General features: G+C 50.0%; 1 protein-coding gene across 3 annotated transcripts in view; it reads right to left on the bottom strand.

Moving 5' to 3' along the window:
* Nucleotides 1–22,082, bottom strand: part of PFKFB4 (6-phosphofructo-2-kinase/fructose-2,6-biphosphatase 4) — a 39,433-nt gene that overhangs the window by 11,419 nt on the left and 5,932 nt on the right. For all 3 annotated transcript variants that reach the window (XM_040246978.1, XM_040246977.1, XM_040246976.1), the window contains exons 2-9: nucleotides 18,669–18,785; nucleotides 18,418–18,514; nucleotides 12,623–12,689; nucleotides 10,052–10,126; nucleotides 9,629–9,685; nucleotides 8,835–8,956; nucleotides 6,839–7,046; nucleotides 6,180–6,326 (exon numbers count right to left, since the gene is read on the bottom strand). In XM_040246978.1, coding sequence (XP_040102912.1) covers nucleotides 6,180–6,326; nucleotides 6,839–7,046; nucleotides 8,835–8,956; nucleotides 9,629–9,685; nucleotides 10,052–10,126; nucleotides 12,623–12,689; nucleotides 18,418–18,514; nucleotides 18,669–18,785 — 890 coding nt within the window. The remainder of the gene's footprint in view (nucleotides 1–6,179; nucleotides 6,327–6,838; nucleotides 7,047–8,834; nucleotides 8,957–9,628; nucleotides 9,686–10,051; nucleotides 10,127–12,622; nucleotides 12,690–18,417; nucleotides 18,515–18,668; nucleotides 18,786–22,082) is intronic.

Genomic DNA, 22,082 nt, shown 5'->3' on the forward strand with positions numbered 1-22,082 from the left:
CAAAGAACAAAACTGAAGTCTAAAATGTAAAGTTCACTGGATGAGTTTAATAAAAATAGAAGTAAAGATAAGTGAACCTGAAGACACAGCAATAGAAAGTACCCAAACGGAAGTTCAGGAAAATCAAAAGACTGAGAAACAATGAACAGAAGCCCAATGACCTGTGCAATTATCCCAGAGGTTATATACACTATACCAGGTGGTCTAACATACATGTTGTTAGAGTCCAGAGTAGGAGACAGGGTGGCAGAAAATGTATTTGAAGACATGATGGCTCAATTCTTTTTTTTTTTTTCAAATTTCCTATTTAGAAACCCAGAAATCCAAGAATCTCAATGAATTTCAGCAGGATAAACATGAAGTAAAACATACCAAAGCATATCATAATCCAATTACTTAAAATCAATAATAAACAGAAAATAGAGTAAAAGAAGATACATTGTATACAAAACAAAGTTGAGAATGACAGCAAACTTCTTGCCAGAAACAATGTGACTCAGACAACAATGGAACAGCATTTTTAAATGCTCAAACAGAAGGCAGGCTCTGCTGGTTCCTCTCATTTGCCACTCCACATCTTTCAACTTTTCTACCTGCTCTCTGCCCCAGGAGACTGACCTCTGTGGACACATCGACAAGGCTCCCGTGGCCACTAATTTCTTTTTGGGCTAGGCCGTGGGGAACGTTGGAAGGAGATCACAGGACGGAGGAGAGTCAAGCTGAGATGTTTTTTCTGACTCCCTCTTATAGAAGTTGCTGTCAGCAGTCTAGGCCCTCACCAAAGGTCTATCTTACCAGGCTGCCCTTTCCTCACTGCTCCTTGCCCCCAGGATCCTATATCTTCTCTCTCCTCTACCCAAGGAAAGCAATAGTCCCTGTTTCAAGGCTTCTATATCCTGCCCATTATCTTTGCAAAATGGTATATATAAATCTTTTCATAAATATATAAATCCTTTTATAAATCTTCCCTGAATTAACCTAATTAGAGTGGCCATCTGTTTCTCTTTTTGTCCCACAAATTCTTAAGTCATGAATTTAAATTACTTTATAATAAAACATCAAAATATATACAGAAAAAAAGGTAAAATAAAGCTGTTGAAAATGCAAGAAAAATCAGCAAAATTATAATGAGTATATTTAACAACTATTGATTATGATGATCAAATAGACCAAAAAAAGACAGAAAATTTGAATGATATAATGAAAGAAGCTGAAATTAATACACCCATGCATGCATCTCTTAGCCATAAATGTTAATACCACAAAGATAATCTTGTTTCAACTAAACTTATACTTCCTTCTCTCTAGCCAATTTTGAAGAAATGGTTTTGAAAGAAATTACTTTCAAAAAATGCCAGACATGATTCCATTTCTTCTGGAATACTTCAATTTAAGACTCTAAAAGTTAGAAAAGCTTCATTCTCTCTCTTTCACATACACACACACACACACACACATATGCACACACTGTTATTCTTCCATATAATTGGATAATGGACATTTATTGGATACTGTATCCAACTAACAGGCAACAGACCTTCCTTTCAAATGAGATATGTATAAAAATTTACCATATTCTAGGTAACAAAGAAAGCCTCTAAAAATTCCCAAGGGCTGAATTACAGGTCACTCCTTGGATTGCAACATAGTAAAGTCAGCCATGGGAATTCCCAGGTGGTCCACTAGTGAGGACCTCACACTTTCACTTCACAAGGCCCACTTCAATCCCCCTGGTCAGGGAACTAATATCCTGCAAGTAGCGTAGCATGGCCAAATAAATAAATAAATAAACCAGAAAATCACCTTAAATGCTTTCATTATTGAAGAAGAAAGAATGACAATAAACACGTCGGTCAATAAACTTTAGAAGGAAAGTAAGGAAAAGGAAAATAACATAAAAGCAAAATATAAAGGAACTAAAAAATAGAAAATGAATAGAACTGATACAATCTGAGATCTGGTTCTTTGGAAATAAAATGTTCAATAAGTGACTAATCTCTGACACACCTAATTAAGAATGAAAACTGCACAATATCAAAGGATGGGAACAGAGGTAATAATACCTGACAGTGAGATGACTCTACCATTAGGTTCTAATATATAACTTACTCTGATGAACAAATAAAGTTTGAATAAAATAAACTACCCAGATGACTCAGGGATGGAGAGATAAATAGGAAGTGATAAAATAGCCACTACAGCTATACCTTGGAGATATTCTGGGTGTGGTTCCAGATCACTGCAATAAAGTGAGTCACAAGAATTTTTTGGTTTCCCAATGTATATAAAAGTTACATTTACAATTACACACTGTTAAGTGTGTAATAGTATTATGTTTTAAACAATTATCTCCCCCCCAAAATTGCTAAGTATCATCCAAGACTTCAGCAAGTCATAGTACTAACATCAGAGATCACTGGTCACAGATCGCCATAACAAATGTAGTAATAATAATGAAGAGCTTGAAATACTAAAGCGAACAAATGCTTTCGGAAAAATGGAGCCGATAGACTTGCTGGATAAAGGGTTGCCATCAACCTTCAATTTGTAAAAAACACAGTCTCTGCAAAGCGCAATAAAGCAAAGTACAATATAACAAGGCCTTGCCTGTATTGTAAAAGCTTGATGGTAGATACATGGAGGTGGGGACACGACGCACCCTAAAATGACTCCCAGTGAGTCAAGCTCTTATTTAATCCCCTTCCCTGGAGAAGAGTACGGGCAGAATCAGTGACTGGCTTCTACCTTTTTTTTTTTTTTTTTGACCATGCTGTGCAGCTTGCAGGATCTTAGTTCCCTCACCAGGGACTGAACCCATGTCCCCTCGCAGTGAAAGCTGGCAGTCCTACGTACTGGACCACCCTGGAGCTGTCCCTCCAGGGACAGCCAGCATCATCCTCCCTGGCCTGGCACCCCACAGGAATGCTGGGCCTGTGGCCTCTCCCATCTCACAATGCCATGGATGCCCCCGTTCCCATCCCCCATCTTTTCCAGCAGGGATGGATTCCGTGGCATGCGGCTTCATCGCCTTCCTCCCTACTCCTCACCTTCTCTGTCCCACATGCTTCCATCTCAGCCACATGGACACAATGGAACAAGCTCACATGCTGAATGAACGTTCTGCCTTTTCCACAACTGCTGGGGGCTGGAGGACCACCCCCAGGACACAGACAAGGGCACCACAGAAACTCTCCAGACCAGCTAACTTGCCCCCTTGGCTAACTCCCCTGGGAAACCTCCTTCCTTTCACTCCTGAGTGAAACCTCCATGAGGTTCTAAGACAGGACTCTGACCACCTGCATCCCTCTCCCTTCCTGATATCCTGGAAATTGGGCCTCTGCTGATAGCTTATGGTGAACGACGTTGGATTCGTGATCTCCGAAAAGATTTAGCTTCAGGACCAGGTACCAAGCTTGATCCTTCAAAAGCTTTTGTGTAGCAGAGTTTGAAAGCTTCTGACATAGACATCAGAAGGGGGACAAAGAACGCCCCCCTCGCTAGTGTTAGCAAGGGAGTGATATACTTTTGAAATTAGTTATTACAATAAAGCAAAAGAATGTCTCAAGGTTAAAAAATTTTACCAGACCCACTCCCACAATTTACATTTTAGGATAACAGGATTAGGATTTAACAATAGAAAGATCCTACCAGACCCACTCCCATAATATACATTCTAAGATATCAGGATTAGTCAAAAGATTTTCAGGAAGGAGAAACTGTCCTCAAACAGGATACATTGTTGTCATATAATCCCTAGTACAGAGTTTAAACTGAGTTGTGTAATCATCAGTTTCCGGCTTAAAGAAAAACAAAACCATTTTATGTGACTAAGACTAAGGAATGTAGAGGGGAAAAAAAAAAAAACAGCTTGTCCTTTCCTCCTCCTTGAGAACCCCAGACCCCTCTCTCCTTGGGGACCCCTGACTTCTTATCAACCTGCCTAGGCATCGACTCGCTCACTGCCGTCTCTCAGGGCCTCCTGTCCTCATTCTCTCCCTTTCTGCTGGCCTCTCATCATCAGCTCACACCTGGCCAAGTATCCCTTGACTATGAGCCTCTTGCCTCCCACTCATTTCCCCATCCAGTCCCATTGGGCAACAGCCCGCTAGGCTCGTGCCAAGACTCCCAGTGGTCTTGTTACGACATCCCAACGGTCAGCTTGGAGACTGGCCTTATTGCCCTTTCCTGTGGAATCTCACCCCACTGACCATGGCCTCCTCCTCTCTGCCTTGACTCCCATGACCCTCATCGGCCTGGTTTGCCTACCACCTCACTGGACACCTGTCCATCGCTTCCTCCACAGCCCCTTACACACCAAGGCTCCCTTGGGCTCTGTCCTGGGTCCCACTTCACCTCCCTCAGCCACCTGATCCATTCCACAGTCTCAAGCACCATGTCTGTGGCGGATATACCCAAGCCCCACCTCTCCTTAGACATCAGATTGCCTCCTGGGTATCTGCCATGGAACATCTCCCAAGAACACAACATCTTCCTCTCACGCACGACCTATTTTCCGAGCACCTGCGAAGTGGCGAATAAAGTAGGCATGGTCCGTGCCCTCAGGTGAGCGCCTCACCTTCCCTGTCCCAGAACCCTCCCCAGTGGCTGGAACTCTGGAGCCATCCTGGATGTGTTTTTCCTTTTTACATCCCTGGTGGGGTATCATCAGCCTCCATCTCTTCACCTGGATCTAGGTCCCCGGCGTCTGGCCCAGTTCCTTGCACAGGGTGTGTGTGTGCTAATTCACTTCAGTCATGTCTAACTCTTTGTGACCGTGTGGACTGTAGCCCGCCAGGCTCCTCTGCCTACAGTATTCTCCAGGAAAGATTACTGGAGTGGGCTGCCATGCCCTCCTCCAGGGCATCTTTCTGACTCAGGTATTGGACTTACGTCTCTTAATTCTCCTTCACTGGCAGGCAGATTCTTTACCGCTAGCACCACCTGGGAGACCCTAGCATAGCACAGGCTCACATAAATATGTGATAAATAAGTGAGTAAAAACAACCCCCAGTCCTCTACTCCTCTCTCACTGCCACCACCCAAATTCCAGATTCATCTCCTAATCAGGACACGTCAAGCTCCCTCCTCCAGCTTTTCCGCTCACCTCATCCCAACAAAACAATTCTATCAGGTGGGGTGATCTCTGTAAGATTCAAATTTGATCTTAGAGACTTCCACATCAGGCAATGGTAGACTAGCTTGTTTTAGACTAACCCTCACCCTGAGAGCTACTGGAAAAGCCAAACAGAAACAAATAAATACATCTGTGTGATATCATCCCAGAGCCATGAGGCAAAGAAGACCTGAGGGGACTTCCCTGGTGGCCCAGTGGCTGAGAATCCGCTGTGCAATGCAGGGGGACACCAGATGGATCCCTGGTCCGGAAAGATCCCACACGCTCCAGAGCAACTAAGCCTGCGAGCCACACCTGCTGAAGCCTGACGTCCTGGAACCCACGACCCTCAAGAAGACAAGCAACTGCAACGAGAAGCCTGGGCACTAGCTAGGGAAGAGCCCCCGCTCTCCGCAACCAGAAAGCCCACAAGCCCAGCGAAGACCCAGGGCAAGCAAAAATACGAAAATAAAAAAGGAAATACAGTTTTTTTAAAAAAAGAAAGAAAATCACTTGTCTAAAAAAAGACGTGAGGACTCAAAATCCTGAAGTGAAGGGAAGCCCGAAGAGATGAACCTGATACATGGCACCATTTTTCTCTTGGAGGTTTTGTTGACTTGAAAGTGAAGTTAAAGGGATGAGAAGCCAGCTGATAGGCAAAATGGGTGAAGGTGTAAACTTCCAGTTATAAGATAAATAAGTCCTGGGAATGTAATGTACAGCACGGTGACTATAGTTAACAATATGTATCATATATTTGAAAACTGCTAAGAGAGTATGTCTTGAAAGTTCTCAGCACCAGAAATAGAAGGTTTGTAACTATGTGGTGATGGTGTTAAATGAACTTACTGTGACAGTTATTTCACAACAGACACATACATCGTATCTTCACCATGTACCTCCAGATAATTACATGCAAAAGCAGGGAAGGAGGGAGGGATGAATCAAAACCATAATCAGTGATGACATGTTAAACAAAAAATTCTTTCTGACCCTCAACGTCGTCACCCTGGGTGAGCGCAACTGTGCCCAGACCTGGGCAGGGGAGGGAAGAGACGTCAATTACCGCATCAATCTCGTTGAGAACTTTCCACTGCTCGTAAGGCACACCCAGGGCCTCGGCCGTCTGGATTGTCCTCTTCATCTGGCTTGTCCAGACCTTTAGGTCCTTGATGTTCTGGTCCCTGATGAACTGGGCCAGACTCTTGGCAAACTGAAACACACCAGAAGCACATTCAGATGGACAGGTTCTGGGCTGCTCTCAAAAGAGTCCATGGGGCCCAGCCTCAGAGAAAACCGGTGTGGTAAAAAAAACAAAACACATGAACTAATTCTCAATGACACCCACTCCCACAAGGACGGTCCTTGTGCATTCTTCCCAGACCCTGAATGTAGTTCCAGTTGAGGCTCATCAGGTCCCCTGCCAGTGCTGGCTCCCCCAAACCACGTGCCTAGGCTGGATCATCTTCCCAGCAAGGCTTTGATTTTTTCCCTGGACTGTGGCAGAGGATCACCTGCACTGCGGGCACTCAGCTCACTCCCACAGTGGCACGCCACTCCAGGGGAGGCACTCAGCTGGCGATAGCTATTATGGAAGCCAGAGATCCGGGCATCTGCCTGGTGACCTTCCCTATGTAATGGGAACATTCCAGACTGGATTGCCCATTAGCTGGAGTCCCTCACCAGCACGTGCACGTGCACACACACACAAGTGTGAACACTGACCTCCCTGCCCCGGGGGGACAGCCCTGGGTCCCCGCCGATGCGGCCCTTGAGGTTGAGCTCGCTCTCCCCGTGCCGGCAGAGGTAGATGGAGCGAGGCGTCACGTGGATGTTCATGAGGTAGTACACAATCCGGCTCTGGATGTGGTCAGCCACGCGGTTCACCACGTAGCTCTGCCCCACGTCCATGATCTTGATGTAGGACAGATCCCTTTCCAGAGAAGGCAAGGAGAGGTGAGTGAGACCCGGCTCCTCCAGGGCACACCCTGCCCGCTCCAGAGCCTTTCCTCTCTGACCCCGCCAGGCTGGAGACCACAACACGCTGGACCATCAGCTGGTGCGCGAGTAACAGGGGTGCGGTGGGAGCAACATGACACGCGTGACATACAGACAAACTCGGTGAGAGGTGCCCCACGCTCAGCATGCTCACAAGAGGTGAGAGCCAAAGAGAGGGGTCGGTCCCACCACATCCGGACTTTCATCGCTGCTCTACGTCCCCGGGGCCCCTCTGGCCTACCTCTGAGCTCTCAATGCACTGTCTGCAGGGCGAACAGGAGAGTTTTTTCCACGATTGACCTGATGGCAAACACACCTCCCTTCCAGTCTTGCAGGTCAGCCATCCATGGGCCTGACCTGGCCTTTCCTTCCCCCAGTGAACCCTCCCCCTAGAATCCAGCCCAGGTCATCTGTGTGTGCCCAGTGCCCGTGCCATCCCATGCCAGCCAGCAGGTAGATGAGACAAACAGCACAGGAGGATGGTACTATGGGCAGCAGCTGACAAGTCCAGCTCCGCCACATTTCCTGCTTTGGACCAGCGCAGCCCGGCAGTGTGGAGAGCAGGGCCACAAGGAACAACACTGTGCTGGGGAGACCAGCAGAACCACAGAGGCGGGGCAGCAGCACTGAAACAGTGCCAGCCTCGCCAAGAAGATGCACAGCCAGCCCAGGGACTGTCCCGCAGACACCCCAGATACCATCTCTCCAACAGTCACTTGAATTCCTTGGTGTGGAATTAAAGATTCATACATAATTACAAGTGACCCAAGTACAAGTTCATATTCCAGTCTTTTTACTTAATGCTACATAACGTATGGCAAAAGGAAAAGGAGCGACAGAGGACGAGATGGTTGGATAGCATCAGTGACTGAATGGACATGAACTTGAGCAAACTCCGGGAGATAGTGAAGGACAGGGAAGCCTGGTGTGCTGCAGTCCATGGGGTGGCAAAGAGTCGGAAAGGGCTTAGCGACTTAACAACAACAACATAACATACACTTTCCCATGTCACTTTGGCACGATTTATAAGGACTGTGTAACACTTTATTCAGTTATTAACTTAATTACTTAGGTGTTAATTACTTAAGTGTCATTCGCTTCACCACCACCCCCACTTCTGCTATAAGGAGTTGTTGGCAAACTATGTCCAGTTAGTCAAACTCAGCCTGGTTTTGCAAATAAAGTTTTACTGGGACACAGTCACGCCCATTTCTTTACATGTTCCTTTAGTACCAGATGTCAGAGTTAAGAGATTGTATGTAAAATATCTACCACCTGAGCCTTTACAGAAAGAGCCTGCTGATGGCTGGCTGCTGCCCCCATTCAGAACTCACTCCTGTGAAGCACTGGCCGCTGTCAGCTCTTCGTGGGTAGGACCTGGGCACCCTGTCCCCCTTCTCAAAACACAGACCACCCACCGCAAGAAGAGCATGTACTGTTTGCAAATGCCTCATGGGAAGACCCTCTGGACAGAAAACAGGCTTGATTTTACGATGGCATAGTAGAAAATTCTGACTTTCAGAGCTCCAGATAAAGCAGCTGCAGTTCTATGAGTCACCTCTAGGCCACAACCTCCACCTCGAGGAAAGAAACAAAAAAGGGCAGAGCATCTCTGCCTGTTGGGGTAGGCCCTCAGCCACCACCTCGGGGAGCCACGGGAGGCAGCCAGTGGACCAGACCCAGCCCCCACCACAGCCGAGGACATGGGGCTGCCCCGGCTCACCGGTCCAGGTCCTCGTCCAGCGTCTCATACGAGTTCTCATAGCACTCGATGCGCCTCATGAAGTCCTCCGCGGCCTCGTCGCTATCGCGGTTGATGTAGTCAGGGCTGCCCAGTTTCACTTGCTGCCGGAGCCAGGCACAGAGGACACATCAGCTCCAGAGGCCAGGCAGGGGGGACCAAGGACAACGCTGGGCAGGGGCCAGGGGAGGAGGCTGGAAGCCAGCCCCGGGGGCTGGTCCCATTAGGAAGAGGCCAGCAGCTCCCTGGGCCAAGCTCCTGCACCAGTGCTAAGAGAGCATTACTGGGCATCCTGAGATGGCAGTCCCTCATTTTGGTGGTACAGGGGGAGGTGAGGCCAGAGGGATAAGGGGCCCTGAAGCCCCTCCCCACCTGAACTATCTCCCCAGACACTGATGTTCATTTCTCAGATAAAAAGGGAATATGGGTGAGGGGTCAAATCTCTTTACCTTTCAAAACAGTAACACCCCTTCCTAACCCTCCCCCTCCCTCTAGGGGCTGAAGCCCGCCTCCTACCATCCAGGGGAGGAGGAAGGGGAAGGAGAGGGAGGGGAAGAGAGGGGAAGAAGAAGGAATGCACAGCCCTCCAGACGAGTGGTACTCGGGGATCCAGGACCACCCAGCCCAGAGATCTCCTGCCTCCCCACCCCCCACGGCTCCCAACCGAGCTAAGGCTGGCCCAGGCATCAGCCCAACCTGTAGAGGGACCTCACTGGCACAGGCCATCTCGGATGTATTCCTGTCCCCCACAAGGTCAGACGCACCACACCACTCACCACAATGTTGGCAGCTATGACCTCAGGATCCACACAGATGGACTCAACAAAAAAGGTCTGCGGCAAAGACCAGGGCGGGCAGGAAGGAAGGAACCAGAGACGCATTTAAGGCCCTGGGCCTGGCTCCCTGGAGCCCCCTACCTGTTGAGGGCCATACTGACCAGCCAGGGCCCTGAGGCCCTCCTTCAGGGGAGAGGGCCTGGACAAAGGGCATGGAACCCCCAGCAGGTGCCACCCCATCCAGGACTCGCCCACCAGCAACCCCCCTTCCCCGGAAAGAAACCTCCAGGTGGAGAGAAAAGCATTATTGCAAATCCACTCAGGAGCCCACCTGCCTGCACGTATCAGGAGGCCGACAAACGGGCTCCAGGGGGCCTGAAGGTGCCACAGCCCAACCGAGGAGGTAAGCTGGGAGAGCCTCACCTTGTAGCCGTTCTGTTCCCCAAAATTAAAGATGGTGGCTCTCCGTTCTCGGGTGGTATTTGTTGCATCAAAAACCTAGGATCAAATTGGGGTTAACTTAGCCTCTGGCCCTGGAAAAGGTGGGAGGCCACCCGACAGCTAGAGCACAGGGGCTGGATTTCTCACTGAAACCAGCTGATGCCTGGCCATCCACCTGGCCAGTACCCTTCAGACCTGCAATGGCTGGGCTGGTCCTCCAGTTCCTTGGCAAGTGCCCCAAGGAAGCTAGAAGGAGCGAGTGCCCAGGCTCACAGCTGGAGAGCAGGCCCTCAGCTCATGTCTCACCAACAAGACTTCCAGTGAAACTAGCTAAACCTGGAGAACTAAACCCACATTTTTAATTTCTACTCCATCCTGAGGCCCCAATAAGATGAGAACAAGACAGGAGATGGGCAATGTCAGCATAATTTTTTTCTTTAAGACAGACACTTGGTGAGTGGCTCAGAGAAAAGCAAATACAAGCCCTTAGCAACCAGAGCACATCTGTTTTGCAAACCTGGGATAGTCAGGAACTGGGCACAGGCCTCTCAGCAAAAAGGGACATAGAGGAAAGAGGAGGATTGGCTCCACTGGAAGTGCAAGTGGAGCCCCAGGACCCCTCCCTGCCTCCTCCAGGCAGGTTCTGAACTGCCTGGGGCCTGACCAGCATCCTCACACCCAAGCAGATTTTAGAGCACCACTTTTTATAAAGGGATATATCATTAGACCAGGGTCACTGAATGCTCCAGCAAAACCTCTAACATGGAAAATGAAGAACTGGGAATTCCTTGGTGGTCTACTGATTAGGACCCCATGCTTCCACTGAAGGGGGCACAAATTCAATCCCTGGTCAGGGAAGTAAGACCCCACAAGCTGTATGGTGCAGGCAAAAAAAAAAAGAAGACTAAATCAAACACGATAAAAGGAACTTTAAGGAATGAGGACAGGGCATAGCATAGAAAGAAATGTCAAAAACTTACAATTATTGTCTAAAGAGATGCAAAATGCCATACAGTAAGCACAAAACAAGAGCAGGCTTTGAAAAAGCTGGAACACTCAGAAAATAAGACATTTTAAATTTGGAAATTGTACCATAAAAGTATAAAACTTCAGCCAAACACTTCTCAGATAATGTTACAAAAGTCTCCCTGAAAGTGGAGCAAAAGAGACAAAGGGAGAGTAAGGGGAAAAAAAGACAAAGTTAGGGCTTAGGTCTAACATACAGCCACCAGGAGTTCCAGAAAAAGCATCTCAGAAAGTGGGAGAGGAGGGAGGACTTGATGGTGAGACAGTGGTGGGGGTGGCTTAACAAAGTGAAATATATGACAATTTCTCTGACTCGCTGGAGAAGAGTTTCCTGATGAAAGCCCCCAGCCCAAGGGCCCAGCATTGTGGAGACCGCCGTAAGGCGCATCACTCTGAAGACCCTAAAAGCTTCTCCAGAGAAAGGGCCTGAGAAGCCCCCAGCTACTCTAGGAGATAAAATCTTTTTTTTTTTTTTTAATCTTAACTTTTTTTTGGCTGCACTGCACGGTTTGTGGGATCTTAGTTCCCCGACCATGGATTGAACCAGAGTCTTAACCAGAGAGTGAAGAGTCTTAACCACTGGATCACCAGAGAATTCCCTAGGAAATACAACTTTTAAGGAGGATCAACAAATCAGAATGACAACAGTCTTTTCCCACAGCCATAATACAATGGAGCAATGTCATGAAAATTTTAAAGGAAATGTTCTTTCTACCTAGAATTCTACATCCACCCATCAAAGGCGAGGATTTAAAAAAAAAAAAAAAAAGATATTTCTGGACATGCAACGTCTCACAAAATTTACTTCCCAAGTACCTTTCTGAGAAAGCTACTTGTTTGTACTCCAACAAAACAAGTCAGTAAACCAAGTAAAAGGAAGACATGGGGTCTAAGAGCCAGGCATTCAACTCAGGAGGGAAGAGAAGGAAATTCCCAGGGTGACGGCTATGCCACAGACCTAGGGGGCAGCTGATCTAAATGGAGCTGGGGACAGAGCTCCAGGCTGCGTGCCTTCAAGAGGAAGAAGGAAGGAAAAATGGCGACGACGTTTGACAGCAGAGGGTTGGGGTGGGGCCCTTTCCTGAAGACACCCTTGCTCAGCTTTGTGCATCTCACTGGAGGGGCCAACACATAGATGGAATTCCCTTACCCAGCATTCAGTTGATTTCTTCGGAATGGCCACCAAATGCTGGGCAGGATGCCCTCCACACAGGGAGAAATCGCATTTGCTAAAGACTCGAGTAACCTGACATGCCTAACTTGTGGAGTAGCCAACCCTGTGAGTATTCAGAGGGAAGTCCTGCAGGGTCAAACACAACCACAAGCCCAGAGGGAAATTCTTGGCCCCCATCCAGCCTCTGGCTTCCTACTGCAGAGCAGCTTCAGGCTTCCTCCCGGGGGCTGGCACCCAGGATGTCTAGGGCCGTAGTCCCCTGCCTTCCCCCCAAGATGCCTGGTAAGTAAAGGGGTAAAAGTAGGTGGGCTCCCACATGGCACTCCCAGATGCTGTCAGCGCGTTATACTCACCGCCACGTGTCCCCCCTCCTCACTAAGGAACCGCCGAACGTCTCGGAGAGCTGTCAGTGCACACTGCCTTCAGAAAAGAACACATCGTTCAGCCAAGAACCTGCTGGCTGCTGCAGGGCAGTAGGTCAGGGAAATATGCTATGCCAACCAGGAGAGGGGGCAGCCCCTGGGGCCCTTCTCTCTTCTCAAGGTTCCTCTTTCCTCGGGAAGACAGCCAGTATTTGGTAACCCTGCTCCTGTAGGTGGAAGGCTACGTGCTCCTGGCCATCAGGAATACTTTTTTTACAGACCAGGGATCAAACCTGGGTCCCGTGCATTGGAAGGTGGATTCTTAGCCACTGGACCACCAGGAAAGTCCAGGAACACTTTTTGAAATATCATGTTTCTGTACTTTCTTCTTTCATCTCATCAGATACAAATCCAGGCAACCATTTTGCCATCTTCAGGACTTCTAAGTGTCCTACATTTCTCCTGATTATCAACATAAGCACTTTGAAAACCAGATACTTCCTTGTGTGTGTGTTGGGCGGGGAAGCTGGCAGTGGGAAAACAGAGACAGTATTGCCGGCCTCCAGCTTAAAAGGCAGGATTAAGCTTCAGGTTCAATTTTCTTTCCTAGAAGGGAAATGTGGACCAAGGAGGCCACCTGCCGTATCACCCAACAAAGGATGTTGCAGGCATTAAGGCTCAGCCGCTGCAGCCGCCCCAAAAAGTGCACCTTGAGGGGGACTCAGGAAGGAAAAGAACAGGACCCTGGACCCAGATAGTTGACATGCATATCAAAAGGATGATTTCAATGAGCCCAGGCTCTTGGCTCTTTCCATTCAAAGAAAAGCTCTAGGTTCCTTAACTTGAGATGTCTGTGTTCTTTAATTAACAGACTTTCTTGATACTCCTATATGTCCTGGAACCTTCCTTACTTCTGCGAGCAGTCCCTCAGAGCTATCTGAGAGGCTGTCTCGCTCGCTTAAGTCCTCAGTTTGTTTGGCTATGCTGTGCAGCCTGTGAGATTTACTTCCCCAACCAGGGACTGAACCTGGGCCCTGGTAGTGAGAGCACAGAGCCTAACCACTGAACTGCCAGGGAATTCCCAGGTCTTCAGTGTTGCTCACCGAATAAAACTCTCAAATTTTAAGTTGTGCATTTCTTTCAGTGGACTGAGAACTCCCCAAATGACCCCTTCTGGAGGAGGGCGCTGTGTCTCTGCCTCCTGGACCCCCCACATCCACAGAAGCTCCGGAAGGCAAAACCCTCACCACAGCTGACCGCTGACTACACTGTCTGTCCTCAGAACACCGCAGCCTTTTTGTTCATTGCTGCAAAGTGGATTGCCACATACAAGGATCTTTCTAACTTTATCCACTTCTCCTACAAGGTCCAAAGATAGATAAATCACTTTGACCTTTTATCTACGCAGTGGAGCAGAATGTGCTGCCCCAAAATAAATCTCTTTGGCAGAAGGATTATTTCAGGCTGATTATTTTTAAGAAACTGCAGACGCAGGAGAAGCTCAGAAAACACGAGTCAGTTATCCTTTTTTTTACATGTCTATGCATGGCTGAGTCCCTTTGAGGTTCATCTGAAACTATCACAACACTGTATGTTAATTGTCTATATCCCAATACAAAATGAAAAGTTAAAAAGAATAGCTTACCCTTTTTTTCTTTTTCTTTTTAGGGCTTTCATAGTGGCTCAGACGATAAAGAATCTGCCTAAAACGCAGGCGACCTAGGTTCAATCCCTGGGTCAGGAAGATCCCTTTTTTAAGAGACATTTACAAATATAAAGGAATCCTCCATTTGTAAGGGTGTCTCCCTTGCCGAATCAGGAGGCAGGAGATGACTTTATCTCTCTGGAAACTCTTTATCAATGCTAAAGGCATAGATTGGTTGATTTGTTTAGGCAGCGCCATGTAGCTTGTAGAACGTTAGTTCCCTGATGGATCAGGGATCAATTTGGCCCCGACAATGGTCCCACAGTGGTCCTATGGTCAGAAGCTTAACCATTGGACCACCAGGGAATTCCCTGAAGGCATAGATTTAAATCTAACAACCTTACCTTGTTCAGTGAGCTGTTCCTGGTAACCTCCCCTGACTCCTCACCCTCAATGTCTTCCCTTCTCTTTAGCCAAAGATGGTTTTTAAGGTGAAGGCTTCCCTGAAGGCATAGATTTAAATCTGCATAAAAACTTTACCCTAATTCACTGGGCCTTTTCTGATAATGTCCTCTGACTCCTTACCCCCCAGCATCTTCTTTTCTCTTAAGCTGAAGATGGTATTTAAGGTGAGGGCTTCTTAGGCCTCTTCCATATATGCAGGAGATATAGGTGCTATTAAACTTTTTTTCTGTCTTGTTAATCTGTGTCATTGTTGATTTAATTACTAGACCAGCCAAAGAACCTAGAAGGCAAGAAGGAAACATTTTTCCTCCCAAACGCTATTACCTATACTTTTTCTGATTTAAGTGTACAATCAGATTTCCTGTTCGATCTTGGAATTTTGTCTGTAAACTCCGAGTGCACCAATACACTGACTGTGCAGAGTGCCCAAGCGTGGCGGCAGAGGCTGACCAGAATGTTGGGGTCACGAGGAAACTGGGGGCAGAACTGAGTCCAGGTCACTGGAAGGAGCTCTGTTCTCATGCTGCCTTGTGGCCCTTCTGTGTCCTCATATATCCTTCACCCACTAAATTCTGGGAGCACCTCTTGCCCACCAAGCCTCACACGTGTCCTAGTCTAACAAATCATTTCTCTCACTCTGCCCTTCACAGAATTCTTTCTGTGCTGAGACATAAAGAACCGAAGCTCCTTGAAGCCCCTGAGACACATTTCTGCAGTCTCAGCATGGCTAGGGCCATTTCTTGCCACCCACATGCAGAGCCCCATGTCCGGGCTATGATCTCTGGGGGATCCTCTGGCTGAGGCTACATCTAGTAGGAGGGATCAAGGGGCCCAGGTGGAGATGCAGAGGGGAACAGCCTGGGAGCCCCTGTGGGTACGAGTGTGGATGGGCACACCTGTGCATGGGTGGGTATGTGACGGGTGAGGCATTAGTGAGCACCTGTGAGCATTCCTTAGGGGTGCAGTTGTGCAAGTGCAGAGGGGGTCTCTGTGGTATGATAAATATATCTGGTCTCTGTCCGGGGTTCTTGGCAGAGCTCCTAAAACCCTTGGAACTCCCTAAGTGACAGGAGTGATTTTTGTCATTCACAAGCAGCCTCTTCCAATCACACCTGAGTTGATGCTAATGAAATGATTCAGGGTGGGGCCCCTAGACAGCCTCAGCACGGAGCTGGTCACAGGAAGTGATGAGGAACCTTTAGTCCTAACCACCACCCTCCAGGAAAGGAGGTGGGTGCCGGAGAGGAACTGAATGAGGAGAGTCAAAGCTCTTCCAGGTTGAAAAGATGAAGCGCTGGTAGGCTGTGACGGTGCTGGGCCCCGAGACTCGTTACTGGTGTGTGAAGTGGAGTCAATTTTGAGGGACTGAGCCCTTAACTCGTGGGAACTGACTGATGCTAATGCCGTTTAGAGAGGGTCAGAATTGAATGGAACTGGTGGACATGTCAATGTCAGAGAGAACATCCCAGTGTCCCTAAGCCCATGTGTAGTATGTGACTGAAAAGGCAGAATTTAAAAAAATAGAGAAGGTATAGTTATGATTAAATGTATTCACATGGACATGGGGTATGTCTGTGCACACACGAGTGTGCACGATTATAGGTTTTTATATGTCTAAACATGCACACAGAGGATATGCACGTGCGTGAACACTTACGTACGTTGTACACAAGGTGTGTGCACACACCTTCCTGCAGTATGTGACTCTGTGCATGTATATGAGTGTGCTTGCTGTGTATTTAAGCACATACCGACGTGTAGATAAAGAGAGCACCTGTACACACACACATGCACGCCCTCTTCTAGACCTTCCACTGTGCCCAGCGTCAGGCTCGGACCTCCACGCTGTATACTTTTAGGAACCTCAACAATGTGTACAAACCTGTGTCTCTGGGAAATGTAAGCTTCTCTTCCTAGGTTTGCCATTTTTAAAAAGTCTGGTCCTTCTATTTTGCCAATTATCCATGGGACATCTGGGGCTGGTTAACGGGAAATGGGGCCCTGGTGCAGGGGCCAGACCCAGGCTTTGGAAACACAAGGGAGAGCTCCTAGTAACAGCCAGAGGGTGTGCCTACAGAGACGCACACGCCAACCTGCCCCCAGCTTCTACTGCTAGGACCTCTGTTCCCAGTGGGCGATCTCAGACTAATTCCCTAACCTCTTCTGAGTCTGGGTTTCGCCATGAGAATTAATCCCAGTTCCTACCTTCAATAGAGAGTCTGAGAAGAATGCCCAACAAGCTCTGGGAATGCGCTAGCTTCCTTATTCTCCCCCACAAACACTTTGGATTCAGACAGACCTGGCTTTAAATCAAACCCTGAGTGATCCCAGACAATACCACCACTTCTGACCTCAGCCTCAGCATGTGGGGAAGGGAGGCACCACAACCCACTGTAGGGAAGATCAAAGCAGCTAATGAGTGCCCACAGCTTGAGATGGGTATAGAATTTGCACTTGATGCAACCTTTGATCTACGAATTGGGTAATGTGAATTGGGAATGATGGACAGGACAGTTTATAGTGAAACAGGGGCTTAGACCTAATTCTGGGCTCTGTGAAGTTACTTGGTATTTTGTATGAGACCCCCTGAGCCTCAATTTCCTCATCTGTAAAATGGGCAGGGGGTGGCAATGGGCATCACACACCCAGCACACCATAGGTTCAAGTATCAGTCCCCTCTTTTTTGTCATTATCACCAGAGGGCCCACCCTCAAGTCTTACTCCCAATTTGGCCCCAGAGGCCTGAGTGTCAGGCTCCCCTTCCCTTCCTGGTGCAGCAACGGCGGGGTCCATTGACCCAAGAGCAGAGAACCTGATTGGCCAAGCCCCATGAAGGGGAACTCCTGCCCCCTGGTGGCCAGAGAGGGAGCAGGCAAACAGCAGCAACAGCCGGTGGCTTCTGGCCCAGCATTCCAGTGACCCACTAGAGCTGGGCCAGCCTCTGCTCAAAGCCCTCCCACAGTGGCTGGGCCCAGAGAAAGGGCAGGACGCTTCCTGACCCCTCAGCTGACACCGCCAAGAAGGGCACAGCACGGCAACTCAGACCACAGCTGGTGCTCAGTTAATCTGCAGAAAGCACTCAGTTCATGGCTGAATGGAGGAGGGGAGTGGGTATCATACACAACTTTGCATCCTGTCACCCAGCAACATCGGGACAACTGCAAGGGAAAGCTGAGGCCTCCTGTCACATGCCAAGGAACATGTAGCAAACATCCTCCCTATATCAGCAGGGGGCTTACCCTGGGGCTAGGGAAGAAAGGTCCTGGGTCTGAACTTTCTGTTTGTAAAAGAAGGTGTCAGGAAGTGATGCCAGGCCCACTCTGCCCCACCTTTGAAGCTGGAATCTCTGCTTCACTTTGAGCTCCACTCCCTACCAGAGCCCACCCTGAGTATAGCCTCTATGCAGACCTGCCCTGGCTAAGCCTCTACTACCTCCCTGAAGCTCCCTCCCAGAGATAACAGGGCAGGGCAGGGCAGCCACCAGTGGCCACATATCCGTTCCTTCTGTTCCCAAGCCCATCATATCTCCACCCCTACCACAGCCTGAAATGCCAAGAAACAAGCTCCGTCACAGCCCACGGGGAAGGGCAAGGCCCGGGCTCAGGGAACAGCTCGGTCATCACTAGCAACTGGGCTCCAGGGCCTTCTCCATAAACACACATAGACACATACTCACTTCCTGATTTTCAGGCCCTCTTCGTTGTCTGGAAGGAAAAACTCAAAAGATTTGTAGGTCTTGACCATGTCCCGGCGATACTGGCCCACGTTGAACTCTGGGGGAAAGGAGAGGCTCCGTTGTCACACAATAGCATCCCTTCCGAACACCCGACCTTGACCCACCGCTCTGGCCCCGCTGCAGTCCAGCCTTCTCGCTCCTCCCCCACAGAGACCCCAAGCCCCGCTTGGGAAGCCGAGGCCAAGTCTCACCCCTAGTGGGCACGCCAATCCAGTTCAGGTAGCGAGTCAGCTTCTTGGAGATGTAGGTCTTGCCCCTGGCAGGCAGCCCCACCATGACAATGAGCGTTGGACAGTTGGTCATGCAAACTGAAAGGCAAGGAACACAGTGTCCCATGAGGCCTGGACCCCTCCCAGGGCACCCCTGCCTCTCTGCCCAGGGTTCCTCTGCCTCAGGGCACAGGACTGGCCTCCGATGTGTCTTTCCAGGCTCCTGGCAGCAGAGGGCTTCCCGAGGACCCCCAGACTCTGGGGTGGGGGCTGGGGTCTCTAACCAAGGCTGGCATGCACCATTCCCCGGGCCTTTCAGATGCCATGGGATCTCACCAGACCTTACCCTGCCCTGCACCACCAGATACAAAGCTGGAGCTGCCACAGGCCTGGCGAAACACCACGGGGAATTCCCCTAGCAGGCAGGACAGAGCCGATACTAGTCTGTCATCCAGGAACCCGCACCCCCACCCCAAGAGTCATTCAGCATTCCTGCTCGCACAGCATCACTGCTTCCGCATCCCGGGGTGGGGTGGGGTGGATTTCTCATCTACAAAGCCCAGAAGCTGCTTCTGCAGTGAGTCCTTCCTTCAAGGCACCTGCATGCCCACCCGGTGCACTCTCTCCCTCAACCCAACCCAGTCTGCTCGCTACAACCCGTCACTTGGCGGGGAAGCAGCCTTGCAGTGTCTAAGTCATCTGGGATCCCAGGGTCTGGCAGAGTTGGGTGCTCAAAACTTGTGGGCAGGGAGGGAGAGGGAGGCACCTCAAAATCCACCAGGGTGAGGGCCACAAGGGCCTGAGACCAGAGACACAGGCCAATACCCACAAGGGTGGTCCGGCCGGGAGCCACCCACCGCCATTCCACGTGCCACGAGGCCAGTGGGTCAGAAAGGAGGTGCTGAGGCTGGAGGCAGGGAAGAGTCTGGACCCAGCCTCCCAAGCCCCGGCCACTATGACGGACACCAAGGTGGCAGAAGTGCCAACCTCGCACGGTCCAGCTCAGTTTTCAGCGTGGTCTTGCCTCTGGAAGCCTCCCTTTCATCGTCCTCAGGGCCTGGGCCAGGTGAAACCACAGCAGACAGACACCTGGACAGATGTGGAGACCTGTCACTGCCCCTCCTTTGCCCACACGCTCTGCAAGTGCTGGGCCCCCCACTTCAACTTGTCTCCCTTGCTGGAGCCAGAGTGCAGAGGCCCCACTGGTTAGCCCTGCCTGGTGGTCAGAGTGAGGCAGGCCTGAGTTCCTTACTCTGACACTTACTGTCAACTCTGAGCCTCTGAGTGTGTGTGTGTGCGTGCGTGAGTGCGTGCGTGCTTAGTCGCTCAGCTGTGTCAGACTCTTTGCGACCCCATGGACTGTAGCCCGCCAGGCTCCTCTGTCCATGGGATTCTCCAGGCAAGAATACTGGAGTGGGTTGCCATGCCGTCCTCCAGGGGATCTTCCCAATCCAGGGATCGAACCCATGTCTCTGATGTCTCCTGCATTGGCAGGTGAGTTCTTTAACACTAGCAGCACTTGGGAAGCCCGAGCCTCAGTATCGTCATCTGTAAAACGGGATGATAATCCCTCAGCAAGGTCTAGCATTCTCCCCATGTTAAGAGCCGGAACACTTCCAGGAAACTGTGTCCTGTGCCCGGCCTTGGCAGCCTGCCTGGCTAGGGAACAACATGGACCTCAAGACTGCCCTTGGGACTGGGGGTGAAGAGGCATCCGTTTGTCTCCAGGCAGGCCTGGAAGAGAAGTAAAGAGCCCTGCTTGCCAGTGGGAAGCACTCAGCTGCTCCTATGCAATACCTTTGGGCCAATGGGACCCAAACTGAGTCCCAGGAGTGAGGGGGAGGGGACCCTGCTGACGGTGAGCAAGAGTGAGGAAACTTGCAGAAAAACCTCAGCATTGGCTAAGGGAAGAGAAAAACAAGTTAGGCAAGCCCCTGCATCCTGAGGGCCAGCCCAGTGCTGCTGGAGCCTGGGCTGTTTGCACAATTCCTACCCGGCTGACTCCCAAGCAACTGGAGGGCAGTACCGTCAGCTACTCACTGCGGAGTAGGGGGAACCTGCACCCACCCTGGTCCCTCTGATGACCAAGGAGCCAGAAGGCTGAGACAAGCGTGGTGCTGGCCAGTGACTACCATTTGGTGGTGTCTCCATGGGGGCAGCCTCAAGTCCCTGGAGGGGGTTCCAGAACTGAGTGCTGACCTGTACCTGCTCCCACTGCCTCGTGCTGGGCTGGGGAAGGGAGAGTTCTTTAAATAAAACAAAGCAAACTGGCATTACGGCCCCATTCGGAGGGGACTGAAAGTCATCTGTCCCACCCCTTCCCACGGCTCCGTGAGGGGCTCTCCCATGACCTCAGGGCTGGGGTTCCACATCCCCTCTTCACAGATTCCATCTCCCCAGGGACTTCCCTGGCCTCCTCACATACGTTTGACGACAGCGTTCCTCCCTATGTCCCCTGGCCACCTACACAGCCATGGTGGGCAGGCAGGACAGCAGGTCAGGGCTGCACACAACAGCAGAACCATAAGCTACCCATCACCTCTGTTCCTCAAGATAAGATCCCAAGTAACCACTCAAAAAGAAAAAGCAGAGTACAAGTGTGTTCACAAGAGCTCTGCTTGCAACAGCAGAGTGCCAGGGACGTCCGAGCAGTGAAGAAGTTGCAAACCGAGGCCCCCAAGGAGGGGACACACTTGAACCGAGGGCGGGCGGCCCAGGATAACAGGTGCTTGCTGCTGGAGCTCAGCTCCAGGCCCTCAGGACCTCAACGTTGAGCAGCAGGGCATGTGCGGAAGGAAATCTGAAAATATGCAAGTCAGCTTTTCTTGCAAGTTCCTGTAAATTATCTGTAAACGTACTCAAGGCCACCAGCCCAAGGAGCCAGGAAGCTGAGACAAGCATGGTGCTCGACAGTGACTACCACCTGGTGGTGTCTGCAGGGGGCAGCCTCAAGTCCCTGGAGGGGGCTCCAGAACTGAGTCCTGACCTGTATCTGCTTCCACTGCCTTGAGCCGGGCTGGGGAGTGGAGAGTTCTTTAAAACCAAGGAAACTGGCATCAAGGTCCTGTTCGGAGGGGACCGAAAGTCTTCTGGCCCTCTGTCCGGGCACACATCAGTTGTGCCCTTACCCAGGAAGTCTTGCACACTTTTGGCTAAGAAAAGCTATCAAATACTGCCCTTTTTGCCGTATTCCCCGAAGCCCGTCTCCATCTCCTACCCCATCTGCCCCCAGAGCTCCTCCAGGTCAATGAGCAGAAAGGTAACAGCTTTTAGGCCTTCCATGTAGCTTTGGATTTATGAAAAGGAGGCAGAATTGCTAGCAGAGAGTGGGGAGAGGCAGGGACATCCCCCTGCCAACCAGCCTCTGGTGCCCTGAGGACTAGACCCCAGGGACAA

The sequence above is a fragment of the Oryx dammah genome, unplaced genomic scaffold (assembly GCF_014754425.2).
Source record: "Oryx dammah isolate SB20612 unplaced genomic scaffold, SCBI_Odam_1.1 HiC_scaffold_9, whole genome shotgun sequence".
NCBI lineage: Eukaryota > Metazoa > Chordata > Mammalia > Artiodactyla > Bovidae > Oryx > Oryx dammah.